Here is a 27,433-nt window from a genome sequence, read left to right on the forward strand (position 1 = left end):
TCAGCCATTTTAAACTTCCCGCCATTCTACTTCATTGTTACTTCTTCTGTGACTACAGACGCGTACGGAAGCAACTTCATTGATTTAGATATTCGCGAGTGAAGCCGCGAGTTAAAGCAAGTAAATAATAAAGTCACTAAATTTCACGTTTTTTGTAGTAAAACACTGATTTTTATGTTTAAATATACGTTTAAAAGCAATTAAATACTTCTAAACCACGTAATAATTAAAAAATCATATTTTCCCAACAAAAACATCAAATTTTTCTTCTTAAATCAACGAAAATCAACAAAAAATACACAAATTTATAACAATAACTTAGGCAACATAATATTCATTAAAATTTATACCGAAATTTACACAGTTAAATATAATCCCATTGCGTGTTGCTTATTACTATTCCTGCGGTAGTTAAATGTTCGGAAAGTTTGTCTTGGCAGTTTCGCAACAAGTTACAATAAAGCCTGCACTAATTGCGAGGATTGCAGGAACTCACACAAACCGATGTGCTATATTTATTACATTCGTAACTACAAACCATCTGAAGTAAGTTACAGTAATGTACAATATCAATTTACTCTTGTACCTCACGCACTGATACAACGCGCAAATAAAGCAAAAAATACGATTTTCGGTGTTTATGTTGGTTTATTTATAGATTTAGATCAATAAATAATATCCGCAAAGATCCATTAGATCAGAATTTTATCCAGAAGTTATTTTTAGTATTTGTACATTATATTAATTGTTCCGTGACGTGAAAACGCCAAAAATACACGTGTTTAATTTAATTGTTTTGTGTTTAATGTTAATTGTAACAAAGGCAGAGTCCACATGAAATCCCAATCGACAAATGTTTTAATTTGAACACGCGTGAGTTCAACGATTACGAAATAGTGACAGCAGCAGGTAAACATTGCAGTTTCAAACAAATAAACATCGTTAATTTAATTAAGCTCGTAGATAATTGCCAACAGCGCACTTAAATCGCGCCGAATCCAATTCCCGAACAAATAATTTTAATCATTAACACACATTCGGTCCGAAATGGAAATTTAACCAAATCGACTAATTAATGTATCAGCCATGGGTATTTGTCGAAATTTTAATCGAAAAAATAATAAAGTTAGCGTTTGTTTTCGGCGGATTTAAAACTTTCGATCTAAGCTTATAGGAAAACAATTTTTTATTTTTTTGTATTTTTGATATATTTATACATGGAGCGCGGGTGTGTTTAATTTTTGCTTTGCTTTTTGCTTTGCTTTGGTGTGTTTCAGATTGAAATTTGAAAGCATAGGAACATTGGAAACAAGTGAGAGTGCGATTATATCGCTTGCTATTGTTTGTGCGGGTGGAAAAGCACAATGAGCGGGTGAAAATCCAGCCTGGGGTCGGAATAAAGTTTGTTGGAGCGGACGCAAAGTTGAAAGTCATTTGCATTTCTCCCACTGGATTTATATTTATAGCTGTGTATTACTAATTGAAAAACGGTCATATTTCACGCACTTTATTAGTACATATAAATCATATTATAAATTAGAATTAATAAAATAGAAATAAACGTAAATTATGAAAATTTTGACAGAAAAATTAGTTTTCTTAAGATTTTCGTGATTTTCGTTAATATTTTTTGTTATTTTTATTAGAAATTGATGAGAAATTGATAATTATCATAGATATTTGAACATTAAACTAAATTGCATTAATATTTTACTTGTTTTTGGGTAAAAATAACACAAAAATCGATTTTGAAACATTTTTTATTAGCTTTAAAGCAACATAACCTTAAAAATAGGTTATTTTACGATAATTGTAAAAATTGTTGTAATTTTTATGGAAAAAATAGTGTTAACCCAATAATTATAAGAGATATTTAAAGATTAAACAAATTACAGTTGAATATTAATTGTTTTTAGACAAGAAACAACCTAAAAATCAATTTTAAACAGTTTTTAGAAAACTTAAAGCAACATAACCTGCAAAAATAGGTTATGTTATAATTTTACTAATTTTTCATTTAATTTTAAGCAAAAATAACCTAAAAATCAATTTTTTATTGAACCTAGAGCAACATAACCTCAAAAAGTAAATTTTAGGTTAATTTTTGTCTATATTCAGGAATTTTTCTGTTAAATAAGTAATTATAACAAATATTTAACCACAAAACAAATTATTTTAATGTTTTATTCAACACCTCATCTAAAAAATCCAATTCCAACCGTTTTTATTTACCCCAAAGTCCACATAACCTTTTATTCTAATTAAACTTTTAATTAAAAACTATTTACAAACAAATCTAAATCGCTGGCTAGCATCACTCTAAGTTTGTGCTTATTTTCGCGTTAATTTTTTACCGGCTTGCGTTGTGTTTGCATTGGATGAATGGCACAGATTTCGGTTTGCATACATGACGCCGCCGTCAGTGGGGCGGCAATGAGGTTGAATGGAAATGCGGTGTGTGCTCGTAACACGCCGCCGTCACACACACACACACACACACACCCACATCGGATAGGTGCGCGCGGGCGTAACGTGTATCCTGGCAGGAGCAGGAGCAAAAGCAGGAGCCGACAGTGTTACGCTCGGGATCTTTTACAGTCGGTCCTGGTACGGCGTCTTGCGCACATCGCGGACGCGCTCAATCCGATTCTCGCAGTGAGGAACTCGTAAACTTTACCAAACTATCATAAAATTACCAATAAAACAAAAAAAAGTGAAATAACTTAAATTAAAAAAATAATAATTTTAAATAAAATTAGTGAGTGTTTTACTAAAAATAAAAATATTTAAAAAAATAATTAGTGTAGAGTATAGATTTTCACGCGAGTCATAAATAAAGTTTGAAAAAAAACCTCGGCGACAGTTTGGCACCAGTCATAGAATGAAGGTCGCATCCTGGCTGGACGCCAGGACTTTTCTCTGCCAATGCCATCGTCATTCCACGGCCATTGCATGCATGACCCAAGACAGACGCCTCTCTGTCTACGAAAACTATAAAATAAATTTATATACCAACTAAACATCAAAAAAACTTCAAAAAAACACAAAAAAAACATTTTTTTTAATTTCAAAAAGTGTGAATATGAACGAAAGCGATTTCAACTTCAACATCATGTCGAACTTGACCGTCTGCGACCACACTTCACCGGATTACGACGTATGGCTATGCCTGCAGATAGAAATGGGCCCACAAACACTCAGCCTGCAAACGGCCGTCCCGCTAACAATTCTCAACGTAATCATCTTTGTCACCGGCCTGGTGGGCAACATCTCCGTATGCTTGGTCATCGTCAAGCACTCCAATCTGCACACGGTCACTAATTACTATCTCTTCAATCTGGCGATCTCAGATTTAACTCTATTAATTTTTGGTGAGTTTTTTGTGCTTTTCTGAAACACCCTGTATAAAAATTAACATTTATTGTATACAATTATAACACGCCTTATCAGTTAATCGCAATCAACGTCAATTAAGTTTTATTGCGCGCCTAATGTGCAAAGACACGACTCATGCGTCTATTAACAAATTAAAGACAAATTGTGTCATTCATTGTAAAGTGTAAACAGTGAAAAAGTCACACGCTGCACTAATCAGTACTTTATTAGCGTAATTAGTCTACGAGCATAAATTCAGCTTAATTAAACACAATATTATAGAGGTATTCATCCAAATGAAAGAAGAAAATGGAAGAAAACATGCAATTTAATTAATTTTTCATGTTTTTGTGTATATTTGGTTGTCTAGTTTCGGGCGTCATGGCAACCCGTGGCTTTTGTCTAACTTCACCAAACGCAATTTGTTTACACGCGCTGTTTTGCGGTTTCTTCGCCGCTGCTCTGTCATTGCCTACCGCATGATTTTTCTTTCTGCAACTCGCCTGAAACCCGCTCGACCGCGATAAAACTTACTGCAAACACTGCAGGATGCCTGCCTGCAGACGTAGAACAATGCGAAAGTGATAATGCTCGCTTTATTATCTCGTATTCGAAGGTTTTGGGTTTATGTGTTTACTAAAAATATGCTCTTTGCGAGGGATATTTGATATGGTGAAAAATAGCAATGACGGCTAGTTCGTTAATCATAATAAACGACCTCGTGCGGAAAGTGGAGGCGCCGGGCGACCGCAAAAGAAAATTATAGGTTCATCCGATGAGCATATTACAATAGGGTAGGCATTGGATCCTATGTCACAGGGAGGAAACTGAAAGCACTAAATCACGCTCAGATAATTATTACTTTCTTATCGGGTGTGTTTAGGGGATGGCCTGGTGATACTTAAAAAATGTGTATATTGGGTTGCCTATGTTGAAAAAATATATATTTTTAGAAATTTGTATAAAAAAGGTTTTTAGATGGAAATATAAATAATTTAATTAATTTTGTATTAAATAAAATTGATTGTGTTTAGAAAAAGACCTAGTGACACTTAGGAAATGTGTATATCGGGTTGCCGATGTTAAAAAAAACTTATTTTTAGAAATTCGCGAATAAAAAACGTTTTTTTATGTTTTTAAAAGGAAATATAAATAAATTAACTTATTTTATATTAATTAAAATTGATTGTGTTTAAAAGAAGACCTAGTGACACTTAGAACATGTGTATATTGGGTTGCAGATGTCAAAAAAAATTATTTTTTGAAATTTTACAAAAAAACGTTTTAAAAACCTTTTAAAAGACAATATAAGTAAATTAACTGATTTTGTATTAACTAAAATTGATATTTGATGTTCTATAATCACGTTAATTTAATTTCTCTGTGTATATAACAATTAATTAATACAATATTGTCTTACTTAATAGAATGGTATAGAATTCGAGGTGCCTAAAGCGGTTTGAGTTTCACACAGCGTTCTGTATCTAAAACCAATTAAATTCAATTACCGGAAATCAATTAAACACAATTTATTGCACCCATCGCGCAGATTTCCGCATTTCTGTCATTTCTAAATTGATCACTCATCCACAAAAAACAAACGAGCACTTCAATCATTCCTCTTCACTTATTTTATTCTATTTTCGTTTATCGATCACATGCATATACATCATGCACATATTACACATTCCAAGCAATGTTCTGCAAGAAGCGCGTCTCATAAAAGTAATATTGTCCGATGGTGCAGCAAAGTGGCATGTATGCAATCCGTATTCATATGTAAAACTAATGTTGGACGCCAGATCAACTCACCGAGAACGCATATTTCCGTCGTTGTCGTTGTCGACCACTTCAATTCTTTCGATTGCATTTCTCTGTTTAGATTGGCGTCGCGCGTGACGTTTATTGAAGCGACATTTAAAGTGGTAGGCGTTCGTGTTGACAAAAGAAAGGATTACGCTACCAAAATATTATCTTGCGTCATCGAAAGCCATCAGAAAACAGTTTAGGATGATATTTTATGAATTTACTGCTTTTTCGTTAATTTTCGTAACTTTAAGGCATGAAAATGGCGATTGTAATTAACCGGGAATTGTTGACGGTGAAACTGTGTTTGTATTTCATTTTCTTCCCGCTTGTTTGCTTCTTTATCTCAAATCAGTGGGGTATTTACAAAACCGCACGCAATACCAACTCTTTTATGACGCTGCGAAAGCTCCTTTTTAACGAAAAAGCTCATAAAGCGCTTGAGACGCTTTTATTAAATACGCTGGAATGAACAAGAATATAACACATAAAATTAATCAGTTTAATAGACAATTGAGTAGAACTTTGTAGTATACAAAGTAAAATTACAGGTTTCTGTATTTTTACCACGTAAAATTACAGTTTTCTACACTTTCACTGTCAATTAAACCATTATAACCTAAGATAATGCAGTGTCCAACATAAAATTACAGTTTCCTACATCTCCACCTGTCAAAAACCCACCAGAACCTAAAATAACTAACCTACAAAAATTTTAACGCAATATTTTCATTTATAGACCATAAAAATATCTCTTACAAGAAAATTGCTTGCCAGTTTATTAAACTCCTTCAAATTTTCCATTGTTAGTTGTAAAACATAAAAATTTCATGTAGTAAAACGAAAAATTCCAAGTAATATCCGCGCACATAGCTTTATTATCAATTGTGATGCAAATTGAAACACGTTTCATGCGCACGCACGAAAATAATGACTTGTTGTCAAATATGCAAAACATGGCGAAAAACAATCATCACGTTTTCGGGTGTACGTTGTGTTGCAGGGCTGCCATACGACGTGGCTGTCTATTGGCATCAATATCCCTGGGTGCTCGGCAACGCGTTCTGCAAGTTTCGCGCATTGTTATCCGAATGGTGAGTGTTTCCTGCAATAACACACACTCTGTGAACATTCGGAGTACTTGCTTTACAACCTCGCAAGATATATTATCTTGCATAACATAAGCCTGGGCTTATGTTTGCTATTGTCGTAGATATTTTGACAGCCTTTTCGTAACGAAAATGTTTCTTTTTGATGTCCTGCAGGGCGTCTTACGTCTCCGTGCTGACAATTGTCGCCTTCTCGACGGAGCGCTACTTCTCCATTTGCTATCCGCTCTATCTGTACAAGATGGGCGGGTTGCAGCGCGCCATTAGGATAATTAGTGGCATTTGGTTTCTTAGCTTCTTTGCAGCGTTGCCATTTTCTTTTTATACCAGAGTGGAATATATACAAATCAACAATTATTTTATCGAGGTGAGTAAAATTGATTTTTTTCTTTTTTGTGCGTGTTTCTTGATTTTGATGAATTAAAAATGTTGCACGTCGATCAAATGGTGTTGTGAAAGCTTTCACATGGATTAAAAATTCTGTTTTATGTGATTTCCATGAATTTTAAGCAAAAAAAACAGCGCAGTTTGATGAAACTAATTTTAATTTCAACTGAGCGCGTTTAAATCAAACTTTTTAATGATAACTTCACTGAAATATGTAATTTTAGTTTAATTGGGTTTACTTTTATAAAAAAATCACGCGTTCTGTTTAATAAAACTGAAATCATTCACATTTTTCTGATTTTAAATTTTTAAATTTTAAATTCAGGAATCTGCATTTTGTGGCATGTTGAGCCATCCACCGATTCCACTCGCCGCCCTCAGCACGATCATCTTCTTCCTCATCCCGATGGTGATCATCATCTTCGAGTACTCGATGATGGGCTATAAAATCGCACATCGCTCTAATTTGCAGTTCGGTGATATTCGCAACGTGAACAACGTGCACCGCGACCGCACGCGTGCGCAAAGCCATAAAGCCATCGTCCGCATGTTGGGTAAGTCGCAAAAAAATCAAATTTTCCTCTAGTTATTTCTTGAATTAAACTTTGGCGAAGGTGTTAAAAGAGTTTTGATCTAATCGATGACGGCGAGGAATTGAAAGCCGTAAAAAAGTACATTAAAATGTTCGCTCGGATTTTCCAAGCATCCATTATGAATTTCTCGTGCGCGCAAGTGACTTCGACATAAATTTACGCGTGCAATTTCAGCGGAGTAATAAAATTAAAAAAGAACTTGATGTAGAACGTGTTTTAACGCGTAAACAACAACAATAACGTAGATAGGGTTGCATACATTAAATACGTAAGCAATTTTAACTTTTACTTCACATAAAGTGTTTTTAAATGTAACACGGGTTGCCTATAGTGTTTTTACGTAACTTACCGTAACTTTCATTTAAAAACGTCAAAAAAACAACAACGTAACACTGGTTGCCTATAGTTATCTTACGTAAAATATTCTTTCCTCTACCTGTCACTTAGCCGTCGTCGTGGTGGCGTTTTTCATCTGCTGGGCGCCATTCCACGCACAACGCCTCAACTACAAATACGGCATGGGCTCACCATACTTCAGCATTATCAATGAATGGATGTACTTTATCACCGGCCTCCTCTACTACTTCTCATCAACACTCAATCCCATCCTGTACAACGTGATGTCGAATCGTTATCGGTGCGCGTTTCGCGAGATTCTCTGCGGCGCTGCGCCCAGCACCAATAACTCAGTAGTGCGCAACTCGACAATTCGCGAAACACGATTGCCTTCGGGCAACATGACTGAACGTCTTAGTACGACAACCAGCCGCAATGGACATGCAAATAATGTCGCTACAAAAGAAGATGACCCGATGGTGGTGCAAAACCGAGAGATTAAACTCGGTAAGAACACGCAGCTCATTTGCGAATTGAATTATTCGGTGATTAAGCCAAACAGCGAGACGTGCATATAGGAGAAGATCTGCATGGTCGAGCTCGTCATCAAATAATGGACAATAATCACGTGCGCCATTTGCAATGAACACACAGCTCAACCATTCGCAATCAACTTTTATTCAGGCTAAAACATTCCGGACGTGTTTCATTTAATTTCAAACTTTCAGCCATGCAGAACGCAAGGAAATTGAATTAAATATCAATCACTACTACTGCATTCCATTATATATTGTGAATTGTGACTGAAATTGAATAATACACACCCAGATGGCGCTAGTATTCAATACATACACTGTGTTGCCATCTTGTAATCGAAATTTTCATTAGAATTTCATGTTTCACGTCGGATTAAATATCCTACACACATTTTTGCTTTTCTGACGGTTTTAATGCATAAAATTTCTCAACGCAACTATTTCTTATCAAAATAACTAAAATTTGGTGTTTTTTTTGGGGGGGGTAAAACCCGCCGATATTTACCCGGCGGAGTTTGTGTAGCACTGATTTAACATTGATGGAACGATCTGGCTTAAACGAAAAATGTGATGAAAGCAAAACACACAATGAAGAATTTATTTATGAAACTTCATAAAAACTGATGTGCGCGATTTAAATAAGCTTCGAATGCTTTTCATGCACAATACGCAAACAAAACGGATGATGTTAAATAAGCAGCCAACGCATTAAAATGTATTCTAGTGAAATATTTCAAAGAACAAAGTAAAACATAAAAAAAACATGAAAAAACTCACATTTATTAAAATAATGATTGATTACGACTGTTTTTCCAGTGATTTGGTTGCTGATTATGCGCACAGTGAATGTATAAATGTAAAAAATATAATTTCGTATTAAATTAATTAAAATACATTAAGTCTGGCTGTGATACGAAGCGAAGATGGAAGAAAACGTTGCACGCGCACTCCGATACTTAATAATACAATTAATCCAGCGAAATTTGTTGTAAAACAAGCGAAATTTACCCAAAGTTGCTCACGATTAATTTATCCGATGGCTAAAAATTGACCCGTGCAGCGTTTGTGAAGGCAAAACCTAATTAATTTCGACGTAATTTGTATTTTTTGTTATTGCGTTCCTTGCCCCCTAGGGGGCGCGAGGTCGACGGGTCGAAGAAACCGGGTAACTTTTAATGAATAATTATCGACGTCAAAATACAACACCTCGGATCACAAACAAGCCCGCAAGATGCCCGAAAGCTTGTGAGAAAGAGACGAAAAAAACTGACAATGAATTTCAGCTTCTTTTGTATTTTGCTTAATTACTTTAATCAAGTAAAAACCCGCAAACATCAAAAAGTCCCAAAATTCATTCAGGTGTAATTAAACAAATCGTTTATTTAAATTAATTACGACGTCATTCAATGTCGTGTCGTTGTATGATGATGTATAATTAATGTTCCAACATGTTTTTTACATAAATATAAATATTCGCTAAATCTACTTAAAATTTACATTTTTTATGTTTTCCTTTTGAGTTTTATACTTAAAGGAAAACAAGAAATGCCACGGTAAGTATTCAAATACATAGTCTGGTTATAAATAATCACGAAATAATATAAATAATAAGATATTATGTTTTGTGCGTTGGGTTGCATACAGTTTTATTCGTCTGACGTCGATTTTTAATGCGAGTCTGGAGCGTGGTGAGCAACCCAGCGAGCACGTCATGATTCGGCAGTTTTTTCGCAAACAGCAATCGTTTCACCGAGTCATCATAAGTGAGCAACGCGACCATATTCTGTAAGAGAAAACCTTGACAGTATTCAAGCAGTTGAACAGCGTTGTAGACTTTGGCGTGGATGTACATCGAGACGACGTTGTCCAAGGAAACGATCGCAGCGCACCGTGACTCGCAGTAACGCAAAAGTCCATCGAGTTGGAAAAAATTGGCAGCCGCCATTAATTCGAGAATATCCTCAGGCGCAGGTTCCAGTGTTTGACAGCCGCCTTGATAGAGGAATTGCATTACAATCTGTAATCAAGTAAAGCAAATAACACGCCACCTGTGAGTAAATTTATAAATATAAATGAATATAATATCAGGTTATGTTTACCTGAAAAATATGATATCGAATATCATTAATCTGCACGGTAGGTAATCCACCCTCACACAACTTGGAGCTGAGCATAGCCCTTAGGCGCGGACTGGCGGTGACGAGAACAATCTTATGCGCGTAGAACAACCGCCCCTCAACGCGGAACGTCACATCGCTGAGCTCGGGGTTATTCACGTACTTGGGGTCGATGCGAGACGCACTGTTTCCGGTAAGTACGCAATCCTTGATGGCTTTGATGGCTTCCCAGCCGAAACACGTCGAGAAAATATCGGCCAACAACAGTGTGGTCCCTTCTTTCTATACCAACACAACGTAAAAAATCCAATAAAAACCCTAAATCCGAGCCTTAATACTCACTTTACTATAGCGAAAAATATTGAACAACAGAGGTAAACACTCCTGCACCAGCTGCGAGCTGTAATCATCCGGGCAAACCTGCAAGAAATCCTGCAGGAGTTGATCAATGACACAATCCAGGCGTGCTTCATGCGCCGCCCCCAATGAATGCATCCAACAATGTAAAGTCCAAGGAACACCCAACGAGCGGATCTCAACCGTGATATCCAAGTGATTGTTTTCCGCACTGTGGTACATGGCTTCCTGCAGGGTTTTCACTTGACTCTTACTGAATTGCGGCGCGGAATTACCACCCTCGTGTGAATGGGTACTCGCAGCGCCTTCGGCCAACATCTCTTCCAATGAGAGGACTTCTTTGTTTGCGGAGGCAACAGGTTGCGCTAGTAATTTCTGCAGTAAACCTCGTTGTCCATGCGCGGCAGCAACCGAAACCGCACTGTAACAACCCCGTTGAGCTGCAGCGGAATAACACAACGAGTCTTTGATCAACGTGGAGAGAAACGGATGGGCATCATGCGCGAGTAGTAATTGAACCATTTCGATGTTACCCATTCCGCAAGCTACCTGTGTTTGATCACAAATTGCTTTAAAAAATTATTGATTTAGTCGGGGATGTGTGTCTACCTGCAATGGGGTTAATGTGCACTTTTCCTCGGAGAGCTGCGCGCCCCCTTCTACATTCGCACCGCGTTCCAGTAAAATCCGAGCGCATTTGCAATGCCCTTTGGCGGCGGCGTGGGTGAGTGCGGTCCAGTGTTGCGTCTCGCCGTTTACAGCCGGGTGGGCGGCACTGCTGGGGGGTGTTTCGATATCTACACCTGCGCCAGCATCTAACAATGCCTTTGCAACACCAATCATTAAATTATAATCGTCTATTCTTGGCGTTAAATTAAGTTTAAGTGATCTATGATAATGATGCAAAGTGGGTGGTGAAATTAAAGCGCGCGCGGGGGCGGAAAATGATTTTTAAGTGGATTATACAACATGAAAACGCACTTAATATCGGTAATATTCAGAAACGGAAATAAAAATGGGATTATTTTGTAACTAGCACTTACTGTTAGTGCAACATCGTCATTGTTGAGCGCTGCAAGCATTAGGGCGCTGTGGCCTTGCTGATCCAGTGTGTCTAATTTTGTTGCGGGTGGGAGCAATTGAATTGCTTGCTGGATTAACTCCGGACGACCTGTCATCATCAGACGGAAAGCTAATTCGACCTGAAATGTTATCAAAACGGGGTTTTATTTGATAAAATACACGATTTAAGGTTTTTGAGGTTAGATTACAATAGATTACGTTAAGTTATGTTAGGTTAGGACGAAAAACACGTCAAAAACATGTTAAAATATACGTTTATCATTTTTTGAGGTTAAGTTAGGTTAAATTATGTCGAAATAAACGTTTAACGGCATTTTAAGGTTAAATTAGGTTAGGGAGAAGATTAGAATAGGTTAGGAAAGAGGCTAAGTCTAATAAAGTTAAAAAATGTCAAAATAAACATTTTAAAAGTAAATCGGAGGTTAGGTTTGGTAATTTTCTAGAAGAAGTTAGGTTAAATTAAGTAAAATTAGATAATATTAGGTTATGTTAAGAAAATAATTGTTTTTTGCCATTTTAAAGCTAAAAAAACCTCAAAAACTCAAATTTCTCACTTGTATTTGTCTTGTGGCTTCAACATGATCCTCATCGCCACCTGTTTGACGCTTGATCCGCATGGCTTCCTCCCCCAAAGGCCTCACCGGACAATCAACACCGGGCAGAAGCAAACGCGCCGCTTGCATAACATCGTCCTTGTCGAGGATCGCAGCAAACCGATGCTCGCCGTGAGCGGTAGCTACGCGCAGCCATTCCACAAGCGGCGGCAACACAACGTACGCGCGCTCGTAACATAACTCCTGTGAACACGAATATTTTCCACGATATAAAAAAAGCCGTTGAATATTTAATTAATAATCCCGTCGAGGTGGTTTATAAATATTCGCACATTTTCCACATATTTGTAGCTATTTAAAGCATTAGAGTAATGCAGTAAAGTAGGATGATTGAAATTACCTGAATTGCACTTCCTGGCTGCTCCCCGTGCTCCAATTGCGAACAGCGCATAAAGTAAAAGAGGGCGCGCACGGCACGTGCACACAGCGGGATGCGCGGGTGCATGCGACTAATTATTTCCTGCAATTCCTGCAGCGAGCCAACGCAAGTCGTCATCAATGATGGTTCCGGAGGGCCGGATCCTCGCCCTGAATCCCTCGAACTCAGACTGGACACGGATACCCATCGAGGTAATGCTAAAGCTCCTTTATTTACAAAAACAAAACAATTAACAATTTAATCCACAAAGCATAAATAAATTTACCGGATGCAATCCGACCGGCGTTCAAATGCGCGTACGGTTGCAGCAGGCCCCATAAATCACCATTATTGGCAATTGCGTGCTCCAGAAGGGTTGCCGTGAGAGTCACTTCGGAATCACTCGGTAAACACTGCAATAAAATCTCTTCGAGGAGATTTTCCATTCCGGCGCATAAATAAACCGCTGCATATCTTCAAAAAAATCATTTTTTGCATTTTTATAACCTACAATTAATAATTTACTCACTCATGAACAAATCGTGCTAATTTCACATCTGTCATCCATCGATGAAACCGCCCTACATGTAATTGCAACCCTGCTCTACTAGACTTACTCTGCCTCAATGTACAGTCACCCGCCATAGCCAACATGGCCGCCGCTCTCAGACAAGCTTTAATACAGGAATCTGCTAATGGCGGACACAACACAATACGAAACGACGCCATTAAATCATGTTTTGTGCATATTCCAAGATTCGAAGACAATCTTTGTGTTTCCCTCCCGATGCGCACCAACGCACGTTGCAGGAGGTACGATAATCGTGGTATAGTTTCAACACTGACACGATTCATGTGCTCACGACACCTTCCGGTTTGTAAAACACGCAGGATGCAATGATTAGACCATGGTAAGTGTTGTAATTCAACCAGACTACATAAAAATATAAAAAATAGTAAAAAATTGAGGTTATGTGTGGTTTTGTGGTTATGTAACTAACCGATTGTGTGAATCCACCCAAACAAATTCATCAGCATTGGTTATGTTGGTATTAATGGTTTCCAGGGATGAATGTCTCATGAGTCTGCGCATGGCAGGCTCAGAACTTTCAGAACCTGCGCTGACAGATGAATAAGTACTTGTGGAGGTGTGCGAACGCATTGTCAACTGCTGCAGGGCGAGTTTTATGTCTTCGAGGCCACCGCCACCTGTCCATGGCACTTGTAACTACAGAAAACATTTTATTTTATTTTTATGTAAAAAAGGTTATGTTTGTTTTACTTTTGCTGGTGTAGCTCGATGTCTACTCCGTTGATGTTGGGAATTTGTCCGGGCACGAACAGGTTTCTGAATGACTCCGACACTTCCGCTTCCGGTAAGACGTTCAGGGACATTTGACAGCGCTCTTGGGGAACTATTACCTGTATCTGACATACTCGCATGTCCTGATGATCTGTTTTCATCCGAGGATGAATTTCCATGATGTCCACGTTGCTAATTATCAATAATTTTTATTAATTTTTAATTTTTTATTTTTATTTTTTTTTTTTTTACCTGAATGCGTAGTTCTTGCACGCTTGCATGATGATGCGGTCGTGATGCCATGCGATGCGCATCATCAGCGGCGTTCTGCAGCTGCCGATACGCGTTCTGCGTCGAGGGCAACTTCAGCGGACACGAGTTGGAGGTTTTGTTCGTGTCACGTTCGGGGACCATGCTCACGGGAGTCGTTGATGCCGGATACTTATCGCCATTGCGATGGTGTAGCTTCGGGTTGAGGTTAGTACCGTTATTAATGTCGGAGTGCTCGCTGAACGTGGACGTCTTTACGTTATTCGCCACGTACAACTGCGGGAAGTGGTCTATCTTGCGTTTTGGGGATACCATACGCTCCTGGCCAGTTTCAGGAATGTACGGGGGGTCATTATTTCGTCCATTTGTTAATAACCTGGAATAATGATATAGAAAATGTAATTTGGGTTGCATATGTTAAAATATGACATATTTGACTTAAACGTTATATTTTAACCTATGCAACCCTCTTTACACAAAAATTTACATAGGCATAAGTCAATATGTGATATTTTGACCTATGCAACCCACAATACATTAAAAATAATGTCATAATGACATAATGTCATTTATCAAGCTTCTAAAAAGTAATATTTTGCTAGATTTTGCTCGATGTTTGTCAATAAATCGTAAATATATATCGAAAATCATAAATCACAGTCGATAATACTTATAGTTACTTTCCTGTTGACTGAAAATGATAAATTTCTTATTAATGATGCGATTTTTTTCTGTAAGTATTAGAGGAATTCGAAATTAAACTTTTTTTGCCTCCTACATCTTCCGAATTTCGCGCAAAACATTCTAACAAGACGCCCGGGCATCACAATAACATTAAATATTAAATTGTTATCGTGCGCAGAACGGAAATATCGGCGGAAGTTATCCGCTTCGCAAATTTTTTCTCTTTCGGTATTTGGAAACACGCTCTGTCAGATGAGAAGCTGGATTTTATTTTGATGAAATTTTTGATTGATTTCGCTCGCTTACCACGCTCGATTCGTGTGCTGTTTATTGAAATAATGCGCTTCGATGCCAAGCGGAAAATCATCCGACTCCACATCCGAATTGCAATCTTCCGGCACGTTCAAATCGTTCAAAATTTGTGAGGCGTATGCAAACGTGTCCTTGAATACCACATTAACTACATTGCTGTCCTGTACGGTGTCCAGCTGCGTCACCTCATCGACTTTTTCATTCAGAACCACATTTTGCGTATCGTTATTATTCTCATCACACGTTAGTAAATCATTTACGTAGATGACACTTTTATGTAAACTTTCAGTGATTAATTCCCCTTCGATTTTACTCTCGACGATTTGATGTATATTATCAGCTGAAGAATTTATCATTGAGAATTTTTCGGCGCGTTTTGCTTTTTCCGCGCTGCGTGTCAAATCAAAATCACTGCCGCTTCCACCAAAGAAAGTGAACTTCTTCGGACGCATCGCGTTTCGCACCAATGCTGAAGATCTGGTCAGGATAAAATTATTCGAGATGATTGGAGGTGCTTCATTGAAGCGTTTCTCGCAGCCGTGCAACTCCAGGCATAGGATACACTTGCAGTTTTTCGTGCAGCGCATTTTGCAACGAAATTAAATCACGTTTTCATTTTAGAATTTCCAAGTTTTCGTTTAGTTTTAGTTTACACTTCAAAGTTTTCCTAGTTTTGTATGCGCGCACTATGATACAATTAAAATGAACTCCAAGTTGGTTAATTTTTGTTTTGTCTGTTGGTGATTTTGATGTCTTGATGAAAGGCGAACGCGACGTACGCGCACTCAAGAACGGATGCCAACTAACTGAATAGCTAATGAAACAATCATGCCAGCTTCTGCACACACACCGGCCACCGATATCTAGTACATTTCCCACTATTGTTTTCAATTTCCTTTCAAGATCAACAAAACGTAACGATGTTATTGTCTATGGTTCTCCTTTTTTGCAGACGCGACTTTCAAACAATATTTGCACACTTAAGGCGATTTGTTTAGGCGGAGAAAAGAAATGCGTGGAAAAATGGATAACATTGATAATTTTAATATCAACCTAGATATTAATTTATTGCATAAATTAGGGGAGAGAGAAGGTATATTTCCAATGTAAATTTTATTTATTTAATTATTTCCGTAGAAAATTGTTTTCATTGAGGAATTTTCTTTTCTCTTGCGGATTTTTTACATAGAGAAGTAAATATGTCATTGTGGATGAGAAAATGGAAAATATAGAAAAGGAAAACGTATACAATTAAAAGTTGTACTCATATTAAACTTATTTATATTAACTTTTGACATTAAATTGTCTTGATATTCGCAAAAAAAATCTTTTTACTTTTTTTGAAAATTCTATAAAAATTTGAAAAAATTAACCCTAATAATTATCCAAGGCCAACATAATGGCACATTTTTAAGTTGTCAAATAGAGAATTTTCCAAAGACTCAGAATCTTCAATCCGTTCATCTCTATCGCTTTTAGTTTACGAGATATTCGCAATCGAAATATTGATGCAAAATGCAAGAACGCAAATTTTTGCATTTTTTTGTTATAAATTTTTACCAATCCCTCCTAATTTCCCTATTTAAATGTTTTATCTTATCTTATACAGAATTTGACGTAGATTCTGAATTTTCAATCCGTTGGTCTCTATCGCTTTTAGTTTACGAGATATACGCAATCAAAATATCAATGAAAACTGCAAAGACGCAAAACTTGACATTTCTTGTGTTATAAATTATTATATTACCAATTCCTTTTATATTTTCGGTTTGAATGTTTCGTCTTATCTTATAGAGAATTTAACGAAGATTATTAATCTTCAATCCGTTTGTCTCTATATTTTTTAGTTTACGAGATATTCGAAATCGATATATCGATGCAAAATGCAAGAAAGCTAATTTTTGCAATTCTTTGTTTTAAATTATTACCAGTCCCTCCTAAATTCCCCATTTATATGTTTCATCGTATCTTATAGAGAATTTGACGTAGATTCAGAATTTTCAATCCGTTGATCCCTTTCTTTTTTAGTTTCCGAAATATCAAAATATCGATAAAAATGCAAAAACACTGAATTTTGCATTTTTTTGTTATTGATTATTACCGATCATTCATATTTTCCCAATATAAATATTTAATCATATCTTATTGAGAATTTAACGAAGATTCAGAATCGTTTGCCTCTATATTTTTTAGTTTTTGAGATAATCGCAACTAAAACTTACGTAAAAAATGCAATATTACAAAATTAATGAGAAAATATTTAAATTCAAATTTTAATTTTAATCATTTTTATACCAAAAATAATATAAATTTATGTCAAGGATAACAAAATGAAATACAATTTTGTTATTTAGTTGACTTAATTCTAATTGTCATTAAATTGTCTTGACAATCCCTAAAAATAATTCATTTCCTTTTATTTTTACTTTATTTTTATTCCTCCGCATCCTGCGTTTCGATTACAAGGCCGATTTCGGAAATTATACGTTTTATTTACCAAACAAGAAACTGTGATTTACGAAAGAAGAAAAACATCCATAGCAATGCTCCAAAAAAAAAAACTCGCCTCAAGATATATCGACAAAAAAAAGTTTCCTAACGACAGACTTTTTTATTTACCGAAAATCAGACGTCTCAAGAACAGATTTATTTTTATTTTCCATCATTGGCTTCAACTTCAATTGAAATATTACTAAATTATAACAAATTATCACGATTGTCGCATTGAAATATTAAGACACATAAATCTCGTATTTTAACTTAAGTGCTGTGCTTGCGCACAGAATGAAATCTCATATCATCGTCGCGGAGTGAATGGGAGGCGAGTGAAGACAATAGACACGCTTATAATGCGAGCATAATTTCAGACTCACATACTTTCTTCCGAATTGATGCGCGCGGCATTTCGCAGATTTATACTTTCTATCAATGTCAGCCGCAGTGAGTTTTCATCCGCGTGTGTGCGCACGCAGATTGTATTAAAATACAAGCCGCGTTCTCACATTACAATTAATACGAGGCGCACAGCCACACTCTCGCGATTAGAAATGATGGGAACGCGCGATTGTCTCGGCGGCTAATTTTTATTTTTATTTTCATCAAGACAAGCATCGCGGTAATCTAGTTTGCTGCGTGTGCATCGGGTCTCCCACTCGTTTAAATCGAAATTATTCAGGAACGGGTATATGTATATTTTTAATGCAAAATATATGGCTAATAAATTTTTATTTTTTTAATGTTAATATTTTATCTTATAGAGAATTTTATGAAAAGTAAGAATCTTTAATTTGTTCTTTTCTATCGCGTTTAGTTTCCGAGATATTTGCAATTTTGTTTGCATTTTCGATAAAAAATGCAAAACGCAAATCTTTGCATTTTTTTGTTATTAATTATTACCGATTACTCTTATATTCCCAATATTAATGTTTAATCTAATCTTGTAGAGGATTAAACGATGATTAAGAATCTTTAATCCGCTGGTCGCTATCGCTTTTAGTTTCCGAGATATTTGCAATTGAAATATCGATTAAAAATGTAAAGACGCAAATCTTAGCATTTTTTCTCTTATGAATTATTACCGATTCCTCTTATATTTTCGATGTAAATATTTAATCTAATCTTATAGAGAATTTTTCGAAGATGACGAATCTTCAATCTGTTGGTCGCTATCGCTTTTAGTTTACGAGATATTCGCAATTGAAAAATCGATTAAAAATGTAAAAACTAATTTTTGCATTTTTTTGTTATGAATTATTACCGATCCTTCTTATTTTCCACATGAATATTTTATTTTATCTTATAGAGATTTTCACGCAGATTAAGAATCTGCAATTCGTTCCTTTTTATCACTTTTAGTTCACGAGATAATCGCTATCAAAATGTCAAAAATAAGAAAATTATTGAAATTTTAACGAAAAATATGTTTAAATATAAATAGACAATTTATTTCTTAATATTTTCTAATAAAAAAAAACATTTTCCACATTTATACTTTTCAAATTAATTAATAAAATACAAAATCCGCGACAATTCATCAATTTTCTATTTTTTTCTTTCATCATTATTAACTATACCTATAAACTTTACCGTGGCGGTTTTAATTTCTCCTCGACTAATCCAGCGTGCATCTTAATCACACACCTTGTAAGTAGCAAGCAGCAAGTACTCCTTGTTAGCTTCCATCCGGAGACAATCGATGCCGCCGGCGTATGAATTGTTCGATCGAATCGATGCCAGCGGCGAAAAAATGGAACATCGGTGACGCTCGAATTAATTGGTTGTAGTCTAGCGCGGCGCGAACAAGTGACACGAATGCAAACAAACAAACAAAGTGTCATAAATGTACGCCATGGAACTTCCGAACAAATTATTCGGGTATAACAACAATAATGTGTTATAGAAAGCGTCAACAATAGAATTTTTACTGCTTTAATAATTTAATACACAATAATAAAAAAGAGAAGAGAGAAATAAAAATTTGAACACACACAAAACGTGATAAATTTTTAATTAATTAGAGAAATATTTCTACAAGTTTATATTATGATAGGTAATGGGAATCGAAATATTGATTAAAAATGCAAAGACGCTAATTTTTCGTGTTTTTTTTTTGTTATGAATTATTACCAATCCTTCTTTTGTTACCAATTTGAATAATAACTTTATCTTATAGAGAATTAAACGAAGATTAAGAATCTTAAATCGGTTCCTCCCTATCTTTTTTAGTTTACGAGATATTCGCAATTAAAAAAAAAAACTGAGAAAAAACGAAAAAGTTCAGAATTTGCGTTTTTAGTCCCAATTTTTAAACTTTTACCTCACGAAACTAATATATGTTATTATTTAACCTTACAGACAATTTTTCTGTCTTTCATATGTTTCGAGTCGTTGGTCTCTATCGCTTTTAGTTTACGAGATATTCACAATTAAAAAATATGTAAAAAACAAAACAACAGAAAATTGCACTTTTTAGCATTTTTTATCACGTTAGAGAAATTTAATTATTTTGCTTTTTTATCATATAGAGAATTTTCCAAACTTTCATTATCATCCTTTCGTTGGTCGATAGCACTTTTAGTTGAGAAGATATTCGCTACCAAAAATACTCGAAAAAAAATGACGCAACAACCCTCTTCGCTCATTTTTGCTATAAATAAATATTTCTTTTTTTAGATTTCCAATTTAACAAGCTTATCTCATAGAGAATTTCCCGTAGATTTATATTCCTCAAACCATTCCTCCTTATCGCTTTACTAATGTTATAGAAAGCGTCAACAATAGAATTTTTATTGCTTTAACAATTAAACACAAAATAAAATAAAAAAAGAGAAGAAAAAAATAAAAACTCAACACACAAAAAACATGATAAATCTGAAATTAATTATAAAAATATTTTATAGGTTATGTATATAAATAATACGAGCATAACCTAAATTCATCAAAATTCAATATGTCGTGTTGCATAAATATATCAATTTGTTTGATTTTGTGCAGCAGAGCAAATAAAAGCACACGCGGAAATTGTGCATCAGGTTAAAGTTAACAAGCGATAAATTGCATGCAAACTGCCGCCTCCAACCCATTCTACACCCAACTAACACATCGTATTTTTCAACGAATAAAATTATTTTTTAGCAACAAACAAAAAAAATACACAACACAACACAAATTTAAATTCATCAAAACGATGAGGTAAACCGGATAGAAATCGAACACGAAATTATTATTCGATTATGTTTCCTGTGTGCATCAATTTTTTCCTTTGCATGCGTGCATCGTAAACGTAAACATACGCCACGCTGATGTTCATCGGTTTTTTCTGCCTTCGCGTGTGTTTTTTTGTATTCCTGCTTGCAATTTGTATATTATATTGCCGTGGCGCGTTCATGCGTTTTTAACTTGCGTTTCTAATTTATCGAAGCAAGGCGGAAAATTGTTATTACAGGCAAATTACTTGCTTTCCGCAGAGAACAATACTCTACCGTTAGATAAATATGTATATTCATGTTTGGATCTAATATTGAGGACACATTAAAAGACGATTTGCGAATTGATACAGAATACAGAATATGCGCGTTTTTGAGCTTTGAAATCAGGTTATGTCACTGTTTTCTGTCATTTTATCCGACATATTACAATTGTTAAGTTAATATAATGACGTCTCATATTTTCCGAGACAATATGGGGCTTTTCTTGGAATATTGTATTTCAAGTAATAAAAATCTATTTTTATCCATCCTGCTGGATGTCTTGCTTGCATAAATGTAACACTTGTGTAAGCTGCAATTGCGTATTCAATTCAACAAGTTTGAAAGTGGAGGAAAAAACACTTCGAAAGTCGTCGCAATCAAAACTTTTTCAATTTTTGATGATTATTATTGACGTTCGATAGAAACTTCAATGAAATTTTAACTGGTAATAAGTTTTATTAACTTCCATCAACCAAAGTAAACGTAAATAGAAAAATATTTCCCTTTTTTCTTCTTTTCATCCTTTTTCCAAGGGTTTGAGACATATAAAAAGGTATTTTAAGCATGGTTGGCCAAAACTGTGACTAAAGTACTTTAGTCACGGCCTTTAGTCACGAGGTGGAATTTTTATAGTTTTTTTTAATTTTTTAGTTTTTTTACGGTTTTCAGATATAAAACGTGGTATCTTACCCACGGATAGCCATGATTAAAGTATTTTTTCACGAACTTTAGTCACGGGGGGAAAAATTATGTTTATATTTTTTTATTTTTTAGTTTCTCCATAGTTTTAAAACACAAAAAGTAATAATTTACACACGTACGGCCAAAACCGTGACTAAAGTACTTTACTCACGGACTTTAGTCACGACCTGGAGCTTCTATCAACAAAAAAACATTTTTATTGCCTATTCAGTAAAATAAAACAAACTTTTATCTTGTTAATACAAAAAAACTTTCATTTCGCTGTCGCAGATGTTGTCTACGCGCGTAAAACCTTAAACTTTTGGAGTAAACAATACCAAGGCGCAATTAAGATGCAAATTACATTAAATTAATTGGAAATTACATTGACTACAGCGGTTTTGTTCTGTCTTTGGTTTCTTCATTCATTGCAGCTACACCCGAGCAGACAGCCTGTGATTACGGCAATTGTTTTCACATTTTTCGCTCGATATTCAACAAAAATGTAGCAAAATACCCACTGGCGAATGAAATATGAACATATTTTGACATTTCCTGCGACGCAATTAATTACGCTCCTTAATAAATTGTTTAAAACATGAAATTCTCTTGTGTTGTGACAAAAAATCGTGTATTTTTTACACGCAACCTCAATTAAAAGCAAATAACTCATTTATTTAGGGTTTCGAGTTTTCTTTTTATCATTGGCAAAGGAAAAATTCATTTATTTATTAAATTTGATACATTTTAAGCGGCACCTGCGATGTGTACAGAACCAATGTTCTTTTTTCTTCATTATTTTCTTTCCGCTTTGCTCTGCTTCCCTAATCGTGTTACATTTTCTGTCTGGAGTGCTTAGTATTCTTCAAACATTGAATTCTTTTACGTTTTATGTTATTCTTGGAAATATGATTAAATTTAACACGGTAAAAGACTTTTTGAGTTTATAAAATTTTCACAAATGCATCTAATCTAGATTTTACGTTTCTACAAGTTGTATAAATTAATTCTAATATTTAGAAACAAAATACACGTAAATAAACACAGTGTATTCAATTTTGTGTGTGTGAGCGAAGCGCAAAGTTTCCCTACAAAAGTTTAAAACTTGCGCAAAGCCGAGCTTAAAGCTTTGAATGGTTTTACATTAAGTTCGGTGCAAATCGCTTAGTGTTTAGTGAATCGTATTCATTGTAGACAACTTAAACCATCAATAACACTTAGACACGTCGTATTTTGCGGTTGTACACATTGTTATTCAATTAAAAACAAAATAAAACAAAAATTTGATTAGGCAACTATTCATGTACTATAACACTATAGGCAACCAACAATACACCAATTTTTATTTATAGTTTTATTTTTATGTAAAATTTTATTTTATTGTGTTTATTCTATTATAAAATGTACAATAAATAATTATTTATTTATTTTAATCAAAATAAATCAAAAAGTCGGATAACATAAAATTGAAAAAGTTGCCTCTTCAATGGAATATTTACACTTAAAATCCAATATTTATGCGTGCAAAAACAAATTTCACGATTCCACATCCACAAAATCAAATATTATATTCAATTCATGTTCGCAAATATTTCCCAACACACATAAACAAATAAAAGTATTCAATTTTTTGTTTCAACTTCAATTAAAATTCCCAAACAAAAAAAACAAGTTTTCGTCATTATATTATTAGTGAACATAAACATGACTTTGCTATTACAATTACGAGATTGTTATCCTCTCAGATAAGTAACGAACATCAACACGGTGTTTATTATGAGAGGGTTAATTATTCTGTACATCCCATTAATATTTATTAAACCAAACAAAACAAAAAACAGGAAATCAAATTTTAGAGTTTTTAAAGTTGAAATTAAAAACACACAAAGCTAATTTTTAACTAATACGATTAATTATGAGAATAATGAGAATTATAAATGAAATAACACAAATTTAAACATTAAATTATGGTCTGTGCTTGTTGGGTTGCCGCCCGACAACGTAACAGGTGTAATATTGCGCGATCAATTCCATCAAAGCGCTCTGCAAAGCTCCAATCGCACTATTTTAATGTCACGCTGGATTACGTCGCATGATCAAACGATAATTATTAGTTATTCCCGGTATAATGAAGCGCGAATCGACAACAAGCGATATAAACGTCATAATCATTCATCATCACTCATCTTGCACGTTTTCATCGATTTTACCACCGCGTCTATTTCGTAAATCCTAGAAATTTACACCTTACATAAGTGCACGTGGAATTTTTTATACCAAAATGGAAAATAGTAACATTCTCCGAATTAGCTCAGTGAGCATTCAGGTAATCCCAGGGTTTAGTATCAATAAACAATTTCATTTGTAATTCGGCTAAAATTAAATTCCGACATCAGTAGTTCGCTCGCTGGTTTGTTTTAATTAGCACGCGAAATTCACTTACAATTTATAATTGTAATATTCAAAATTTCGAATTCTAGTTGCGCCCACGCAGCGTGAATTAATGCCGTAACTGTATTGTGCGCCAAAAATGCACAAGGTTATTAATGTCATAACCAGCAGGTTGCAGAGGTGGATAAATTGAATGTTGATATTTATTTTCGCGTCACCAACGACGATGTTGACAATGTTTTCCGTAGTAGTGGTGTTGAATGACTCCCACGCAGAGTAAAAATACATTTTCTATCAAAAACACGCCTAGATTCTTAATAAATATCATATTTTAAAATAATTATTAATATAATGTTAATTATTGATTGTATTTTAATTTTTAATTAATTAGAACATCCTGGGCTTTTAAATTCGTTAAAATTTTCTTTGTTTTATCTTTTCAACGGCTTTTATATTACAGTTTCCTTTTCAGACTGTTTTCTTTTCTTTCCGCCAGCGTTTCACGTCGGATTTGTATGCGAAAAGAAAGTAACAAAGAAAAAAGTTGGGGTTTAATTCAAAGTATACTTTCAGCTTGAAGATTCACTACGATTAGATTAAAAATAAACAATTCAACGCATTATATGAAGTCTCAGCTGTTTTTCTTTCTGCTACAAGGTTAGAATAAAGTTTTGAAAGCTCCGCCACTGTTGAGAAGCATAGGCAACTTATTTCACAAGTTTTACTTGCGTAATACTCGTATCAAAGGAAACGGTATTAATTACTTATACTTTTGAAAGAAAAATCTTTCTCTCAGAAAGACTTTATTACACAAAGTAAATTGTACGAGTGGATTATATTATTTTCTAGCTGAAACTATGAAATTTTCAGCGCTGGATTTATTAAATTAATCAACTTTATCCAGCGATTCACGCAACTATTGTCAACTGGCAACAATTTCAAAGTTACAAACTCGACAGCCGAAAGCATTTGTGTCGAGCGACATAACAGCTAACTAGAGTTATAGAGTTGCGAATTGCATGCATGACAAGTTTAATTCTCATTGTGAGCTTCATCAACTTTACTGGACATAGGTAACACGTTCACTTTTGTTTATGAATCACTTATGTTAAAAGTTGCCAACTCTCGCTATCTACACACAGAGAGCAAAAGATAAAACTAATCAATGTTTAATTAACTAGGGCATTTTATTACCTGTCTGGCGGCAATATAATTAAAGAGGACCAATCAATACCAGAATCTTGAAATAAAGCGTAAAAAATGTGAAAATGTGGTTAATGTAAGATCGATATATGCAACCAAGCATACATAACCCCAGCGTAAATCAATTTCATCTTAAATTGATTGTTTCGGATCTATTTCATTAATTTTGGGGACAGTGATGAAGTTCATTGCTCTAACCTCAGCGTATTAGATTCCATGCGGCGGAAAAAAGTCTCTTAAAACGTGCGCACATTAATCATTCGGTTTGTATCAATCTTCGTACTCCCCTGAGAAAGTTACAGTTACACATAAAGCATGTTTGAACTTTTCAGAATTCCGTTTTGTACGTTTTCGTCTACCATTCACTGATCGGCACATCAATATAACAATTCTCAATGGTACCGGATATTAAAATAAGTTTTTGAATGTCTTCAACTATATAATATGTCAAAATCAGAAAATTGAAACCAGAAAAGTATTTTAAACTTAAAAAGACGACAAATTTTATACCTTCTCGGTTTGGGTCGCAGTATTTCATGATTAGCGTCCGTGATGCAAAGCGGATTCAACGGCCCTGACAAATGGTCCACGCCGATCCATTGGGGTTGAGGTTCAATCGAATTACCGGATTTGTCGCCAGCGGCTTGCTGAGTGACAGGTCTCACCTCCCCAGCACCACCTGTGCCACCAGCACCCGTGGAAATGGAATTGAGGGCCTGATTGTGATGATGCCACTCGTCCTTTGTGACTTCTTGCTGGGCCATGGCGGTAAGTATGCCAGCTTCATCGCAATAACTTCTTACAACACCATTTACACACTAATCACACACAAATTGAATTAAATGGCACCGCACGCATGTTTCTTAAAGAAATCACTGCATCACACACAACACGCGCACCACGAAGAAAAGAGTCATGTGGCCCAGAATACCTAGAGTAGAGTGTGCTCCGTGGTCAGCCAGCAGCAGCAGCAGCAGCGATTGTAAACAACAATAGCCATGGGCGCAGTTTTAGGGTCAAAGCAGGTTATTCGTGCGGTGGCGAAAGACGCAGCGCGAAGGACTCGCACACACGGGCGGAGCCATCGAGCTCTTCGGACCTTCCTCGAGGCCGTTTGGAGCGCGTCCGAGTGCGCGCTCGACGCCGCCGGCGCTTTTTCAATCAAACAGGTTTCGAATGGTGAGGATTTTGCGTCTTTGTGCCATGCCCAGCATGCCCAGCGACCGATAATAAGTATGTAATTGTTACAGGGACGGATCTACACCATTCCATCAACATCTTCACTCAAACTCTTTTAATATAACAAATTCAACTCTGAGGAGTGAATTTAGGCATGGCACGCGTTGCATACTTACGAGTTCTTACACTTTACACGCCTCTTTCTTCTTTTCCCTTTAACTTTCAAGTGCCAACAACAAAAAACCACAACACAACTATCTAAATCTATAATTTCATGAGTTTAGAGTGGAAAATTAGCGTTTTTACGCTTTGAAATATAAAATTTAATACACAGCTCATTAATATTTAATATTCTTATCATGCACATAGTAAAATGATAGTAGATAATCACCGGAATGGAGTGCACGTGTTCGGCCATCACGTACTGCGTTTGCATGCGAGGTTTGAACCGTAAAGCATTTATTACACTCGCAAATTTTAAAACTGGAGAGCGAGATTGTGAATACGTAATCGTTATGTAAAATATGAGACCGCTGCGACAAGATTTGACGCTGGAAATGTCGAACAACAGTTAAAGCTCGCATCACTAAACTCAAACCGCACCTTGCGTAATATTCCAAACGCAAAGCACAGCGTTTGGAGTGGTCAACCAGGTAATGTGAATTCTTCAAAATTCTCGACACTATAATTAATGATTTCGTTGAATTCGGAGTTTGTCAGTTGATGGTAAATATGGTATCTACATAGTTTCGTTTAACAGGATGTTGGAC

At 35.4% G+C, this 27,433-nt stretch overlaps 2 protein-coding genes and 1 long non-coding RNA gene across 4 annotated transcripts; 2 read left to right on the forward strand and 1 right to left on the reverse strand.

The window, feature by feature from the left end:
• Positions 1–2,615: 2,615 nt before the first annotated feature.
• Positions 2,616–9,634, forward strand: CapaR (Capability receptor). Its single transcript, XM_065302922.1, has 5 exons — positions 2,616–3,371; positions 6,185–6,275; positions 6,447–6,657; positions 7,003–7,231; positions 7,718–9,634. The coding sequence occupies exons 1-5, from the start codon at positions 3,083–3,085 to the stop codon at positions 8,182–8,184; spliced, it is 1,287 nt and encodes a 428-aa protein (XP_065158994.1). The 5' UTR covers positions 2,616–3,082; the 3' UTR covers positions 8,185–9,634.
• Positions 9,497–26,419, reverse strand: LOC135792293 (ankyrin repeat and BTB/POZ domain-containing protein 2). Of its 2 annotated transcripts, none has more exons than XM_065302921.1 (13): positions 25,995–26,419; positions 14,227–14,620; positions 13,954–14,166; positions 13,673–13,899; positions 13,201–13,605; positions 12,958–13,145; positions 12,654–12,898; positions 12,254–12,496; positions 11,660–11,818; positions 11,226–11,441; positions 10,602–11,165; positions 10,242–10,541; positions 9,497–10,159 (listed from the first exon to the last, which is right to left on the reverse strand). In XM_065302921.1, the coding sequence occupies exons 1-13, from the start codon at positions 26,246–26,248 to the stop codon at positions 9,758–9,760; spliced, it is 3,810 nt and encodes a 1,269-aa protein (XP_065158993.1). In that variant the 5' UTR covers positions 26,249–26,419; the 3' UTR covers positions 9,497–9,757. The 2 variants fall into 2 exon arrangements, with proteins under 2 accessions (XP_065158993.1, XP_065158992.1); XM_065302920.1 differs by lacking the exon at positions 25,995–26,419 and adding an exon at positions 15,235–16,029.
• Positions 26,112–27,338, forward strand: LOC135792295 (uncharacterized). The gene is made up of 3 exons (XR_010548236.1): positions 26,112–26,252; positions 26,354–26,663; positions 26,735–27,338. It is a non-coding gene; the product is annotated as an uncharacterized lncRNA (long non-coding RNA).
• The last annotated feature ends 95 nt before the right edge of the window (positions 27,339–27,433 follow it).

Source organism: Atheta coriaria, unplaced genomic scaffold (genome assembly GCF_025399875.1).
Source record: "Atheta coriaria isolate IRGN ID8LTWV9N9 unplaced genomic scaffold, Caltech_Dcor_3.1 hic_scaffold_5_pilon, whole genome shotgun sequence".
Taxonomy (NCBI): domain Eukaryota; kingdom Metazoa; phylum Arthropoda; class Insecta; order Coleoptera; family Staphylinidae; genus Dalotia; species Dalotia coriaria.

Coding starts and splice junctions, on each gene's coding strand:
- CapaR (XM_065302922.1), top strand. CDS start 3,083: ATGAACGAAAGCGATTTCAACTTCAACATCATGTCGAACTTGACCGTC. Junction 3,372..6,184: donor TTTAACTCTATTAATTTTTG/GTGAGTTTTTTG, acceptor GTTGTGTTGCAG/GGCTGCCATACGACGTGGCT. Junction 6,276..6,446: donor CGCGCATTGTTATCCGAATG/GTGAGTGTTTCC, acceptor GATGTCCTGCAG/GGCGTCTTACGTCTCCGTGC.
- LOC135792293 (XM_065302920.1), bottom strand. CDS start 15,827: ATGCGCTGCACGAAAAACTGCAAGTGTATCCTATGCCTGGAGTTGCAC. Junction 13,606..13,672: donor TGGGTGGATTCACACAATCG/GTTAGTTACATA, acceptor ATTTTTATGTAG/TCTGGTTGAATTACAACACT. Junction 10,160..10,241: donor TTCGATATCATATTTTTCAG/GTAAACATAACC, acceptor ACTTGATTACAG/ATTGTAATGCAATTCCTCTA.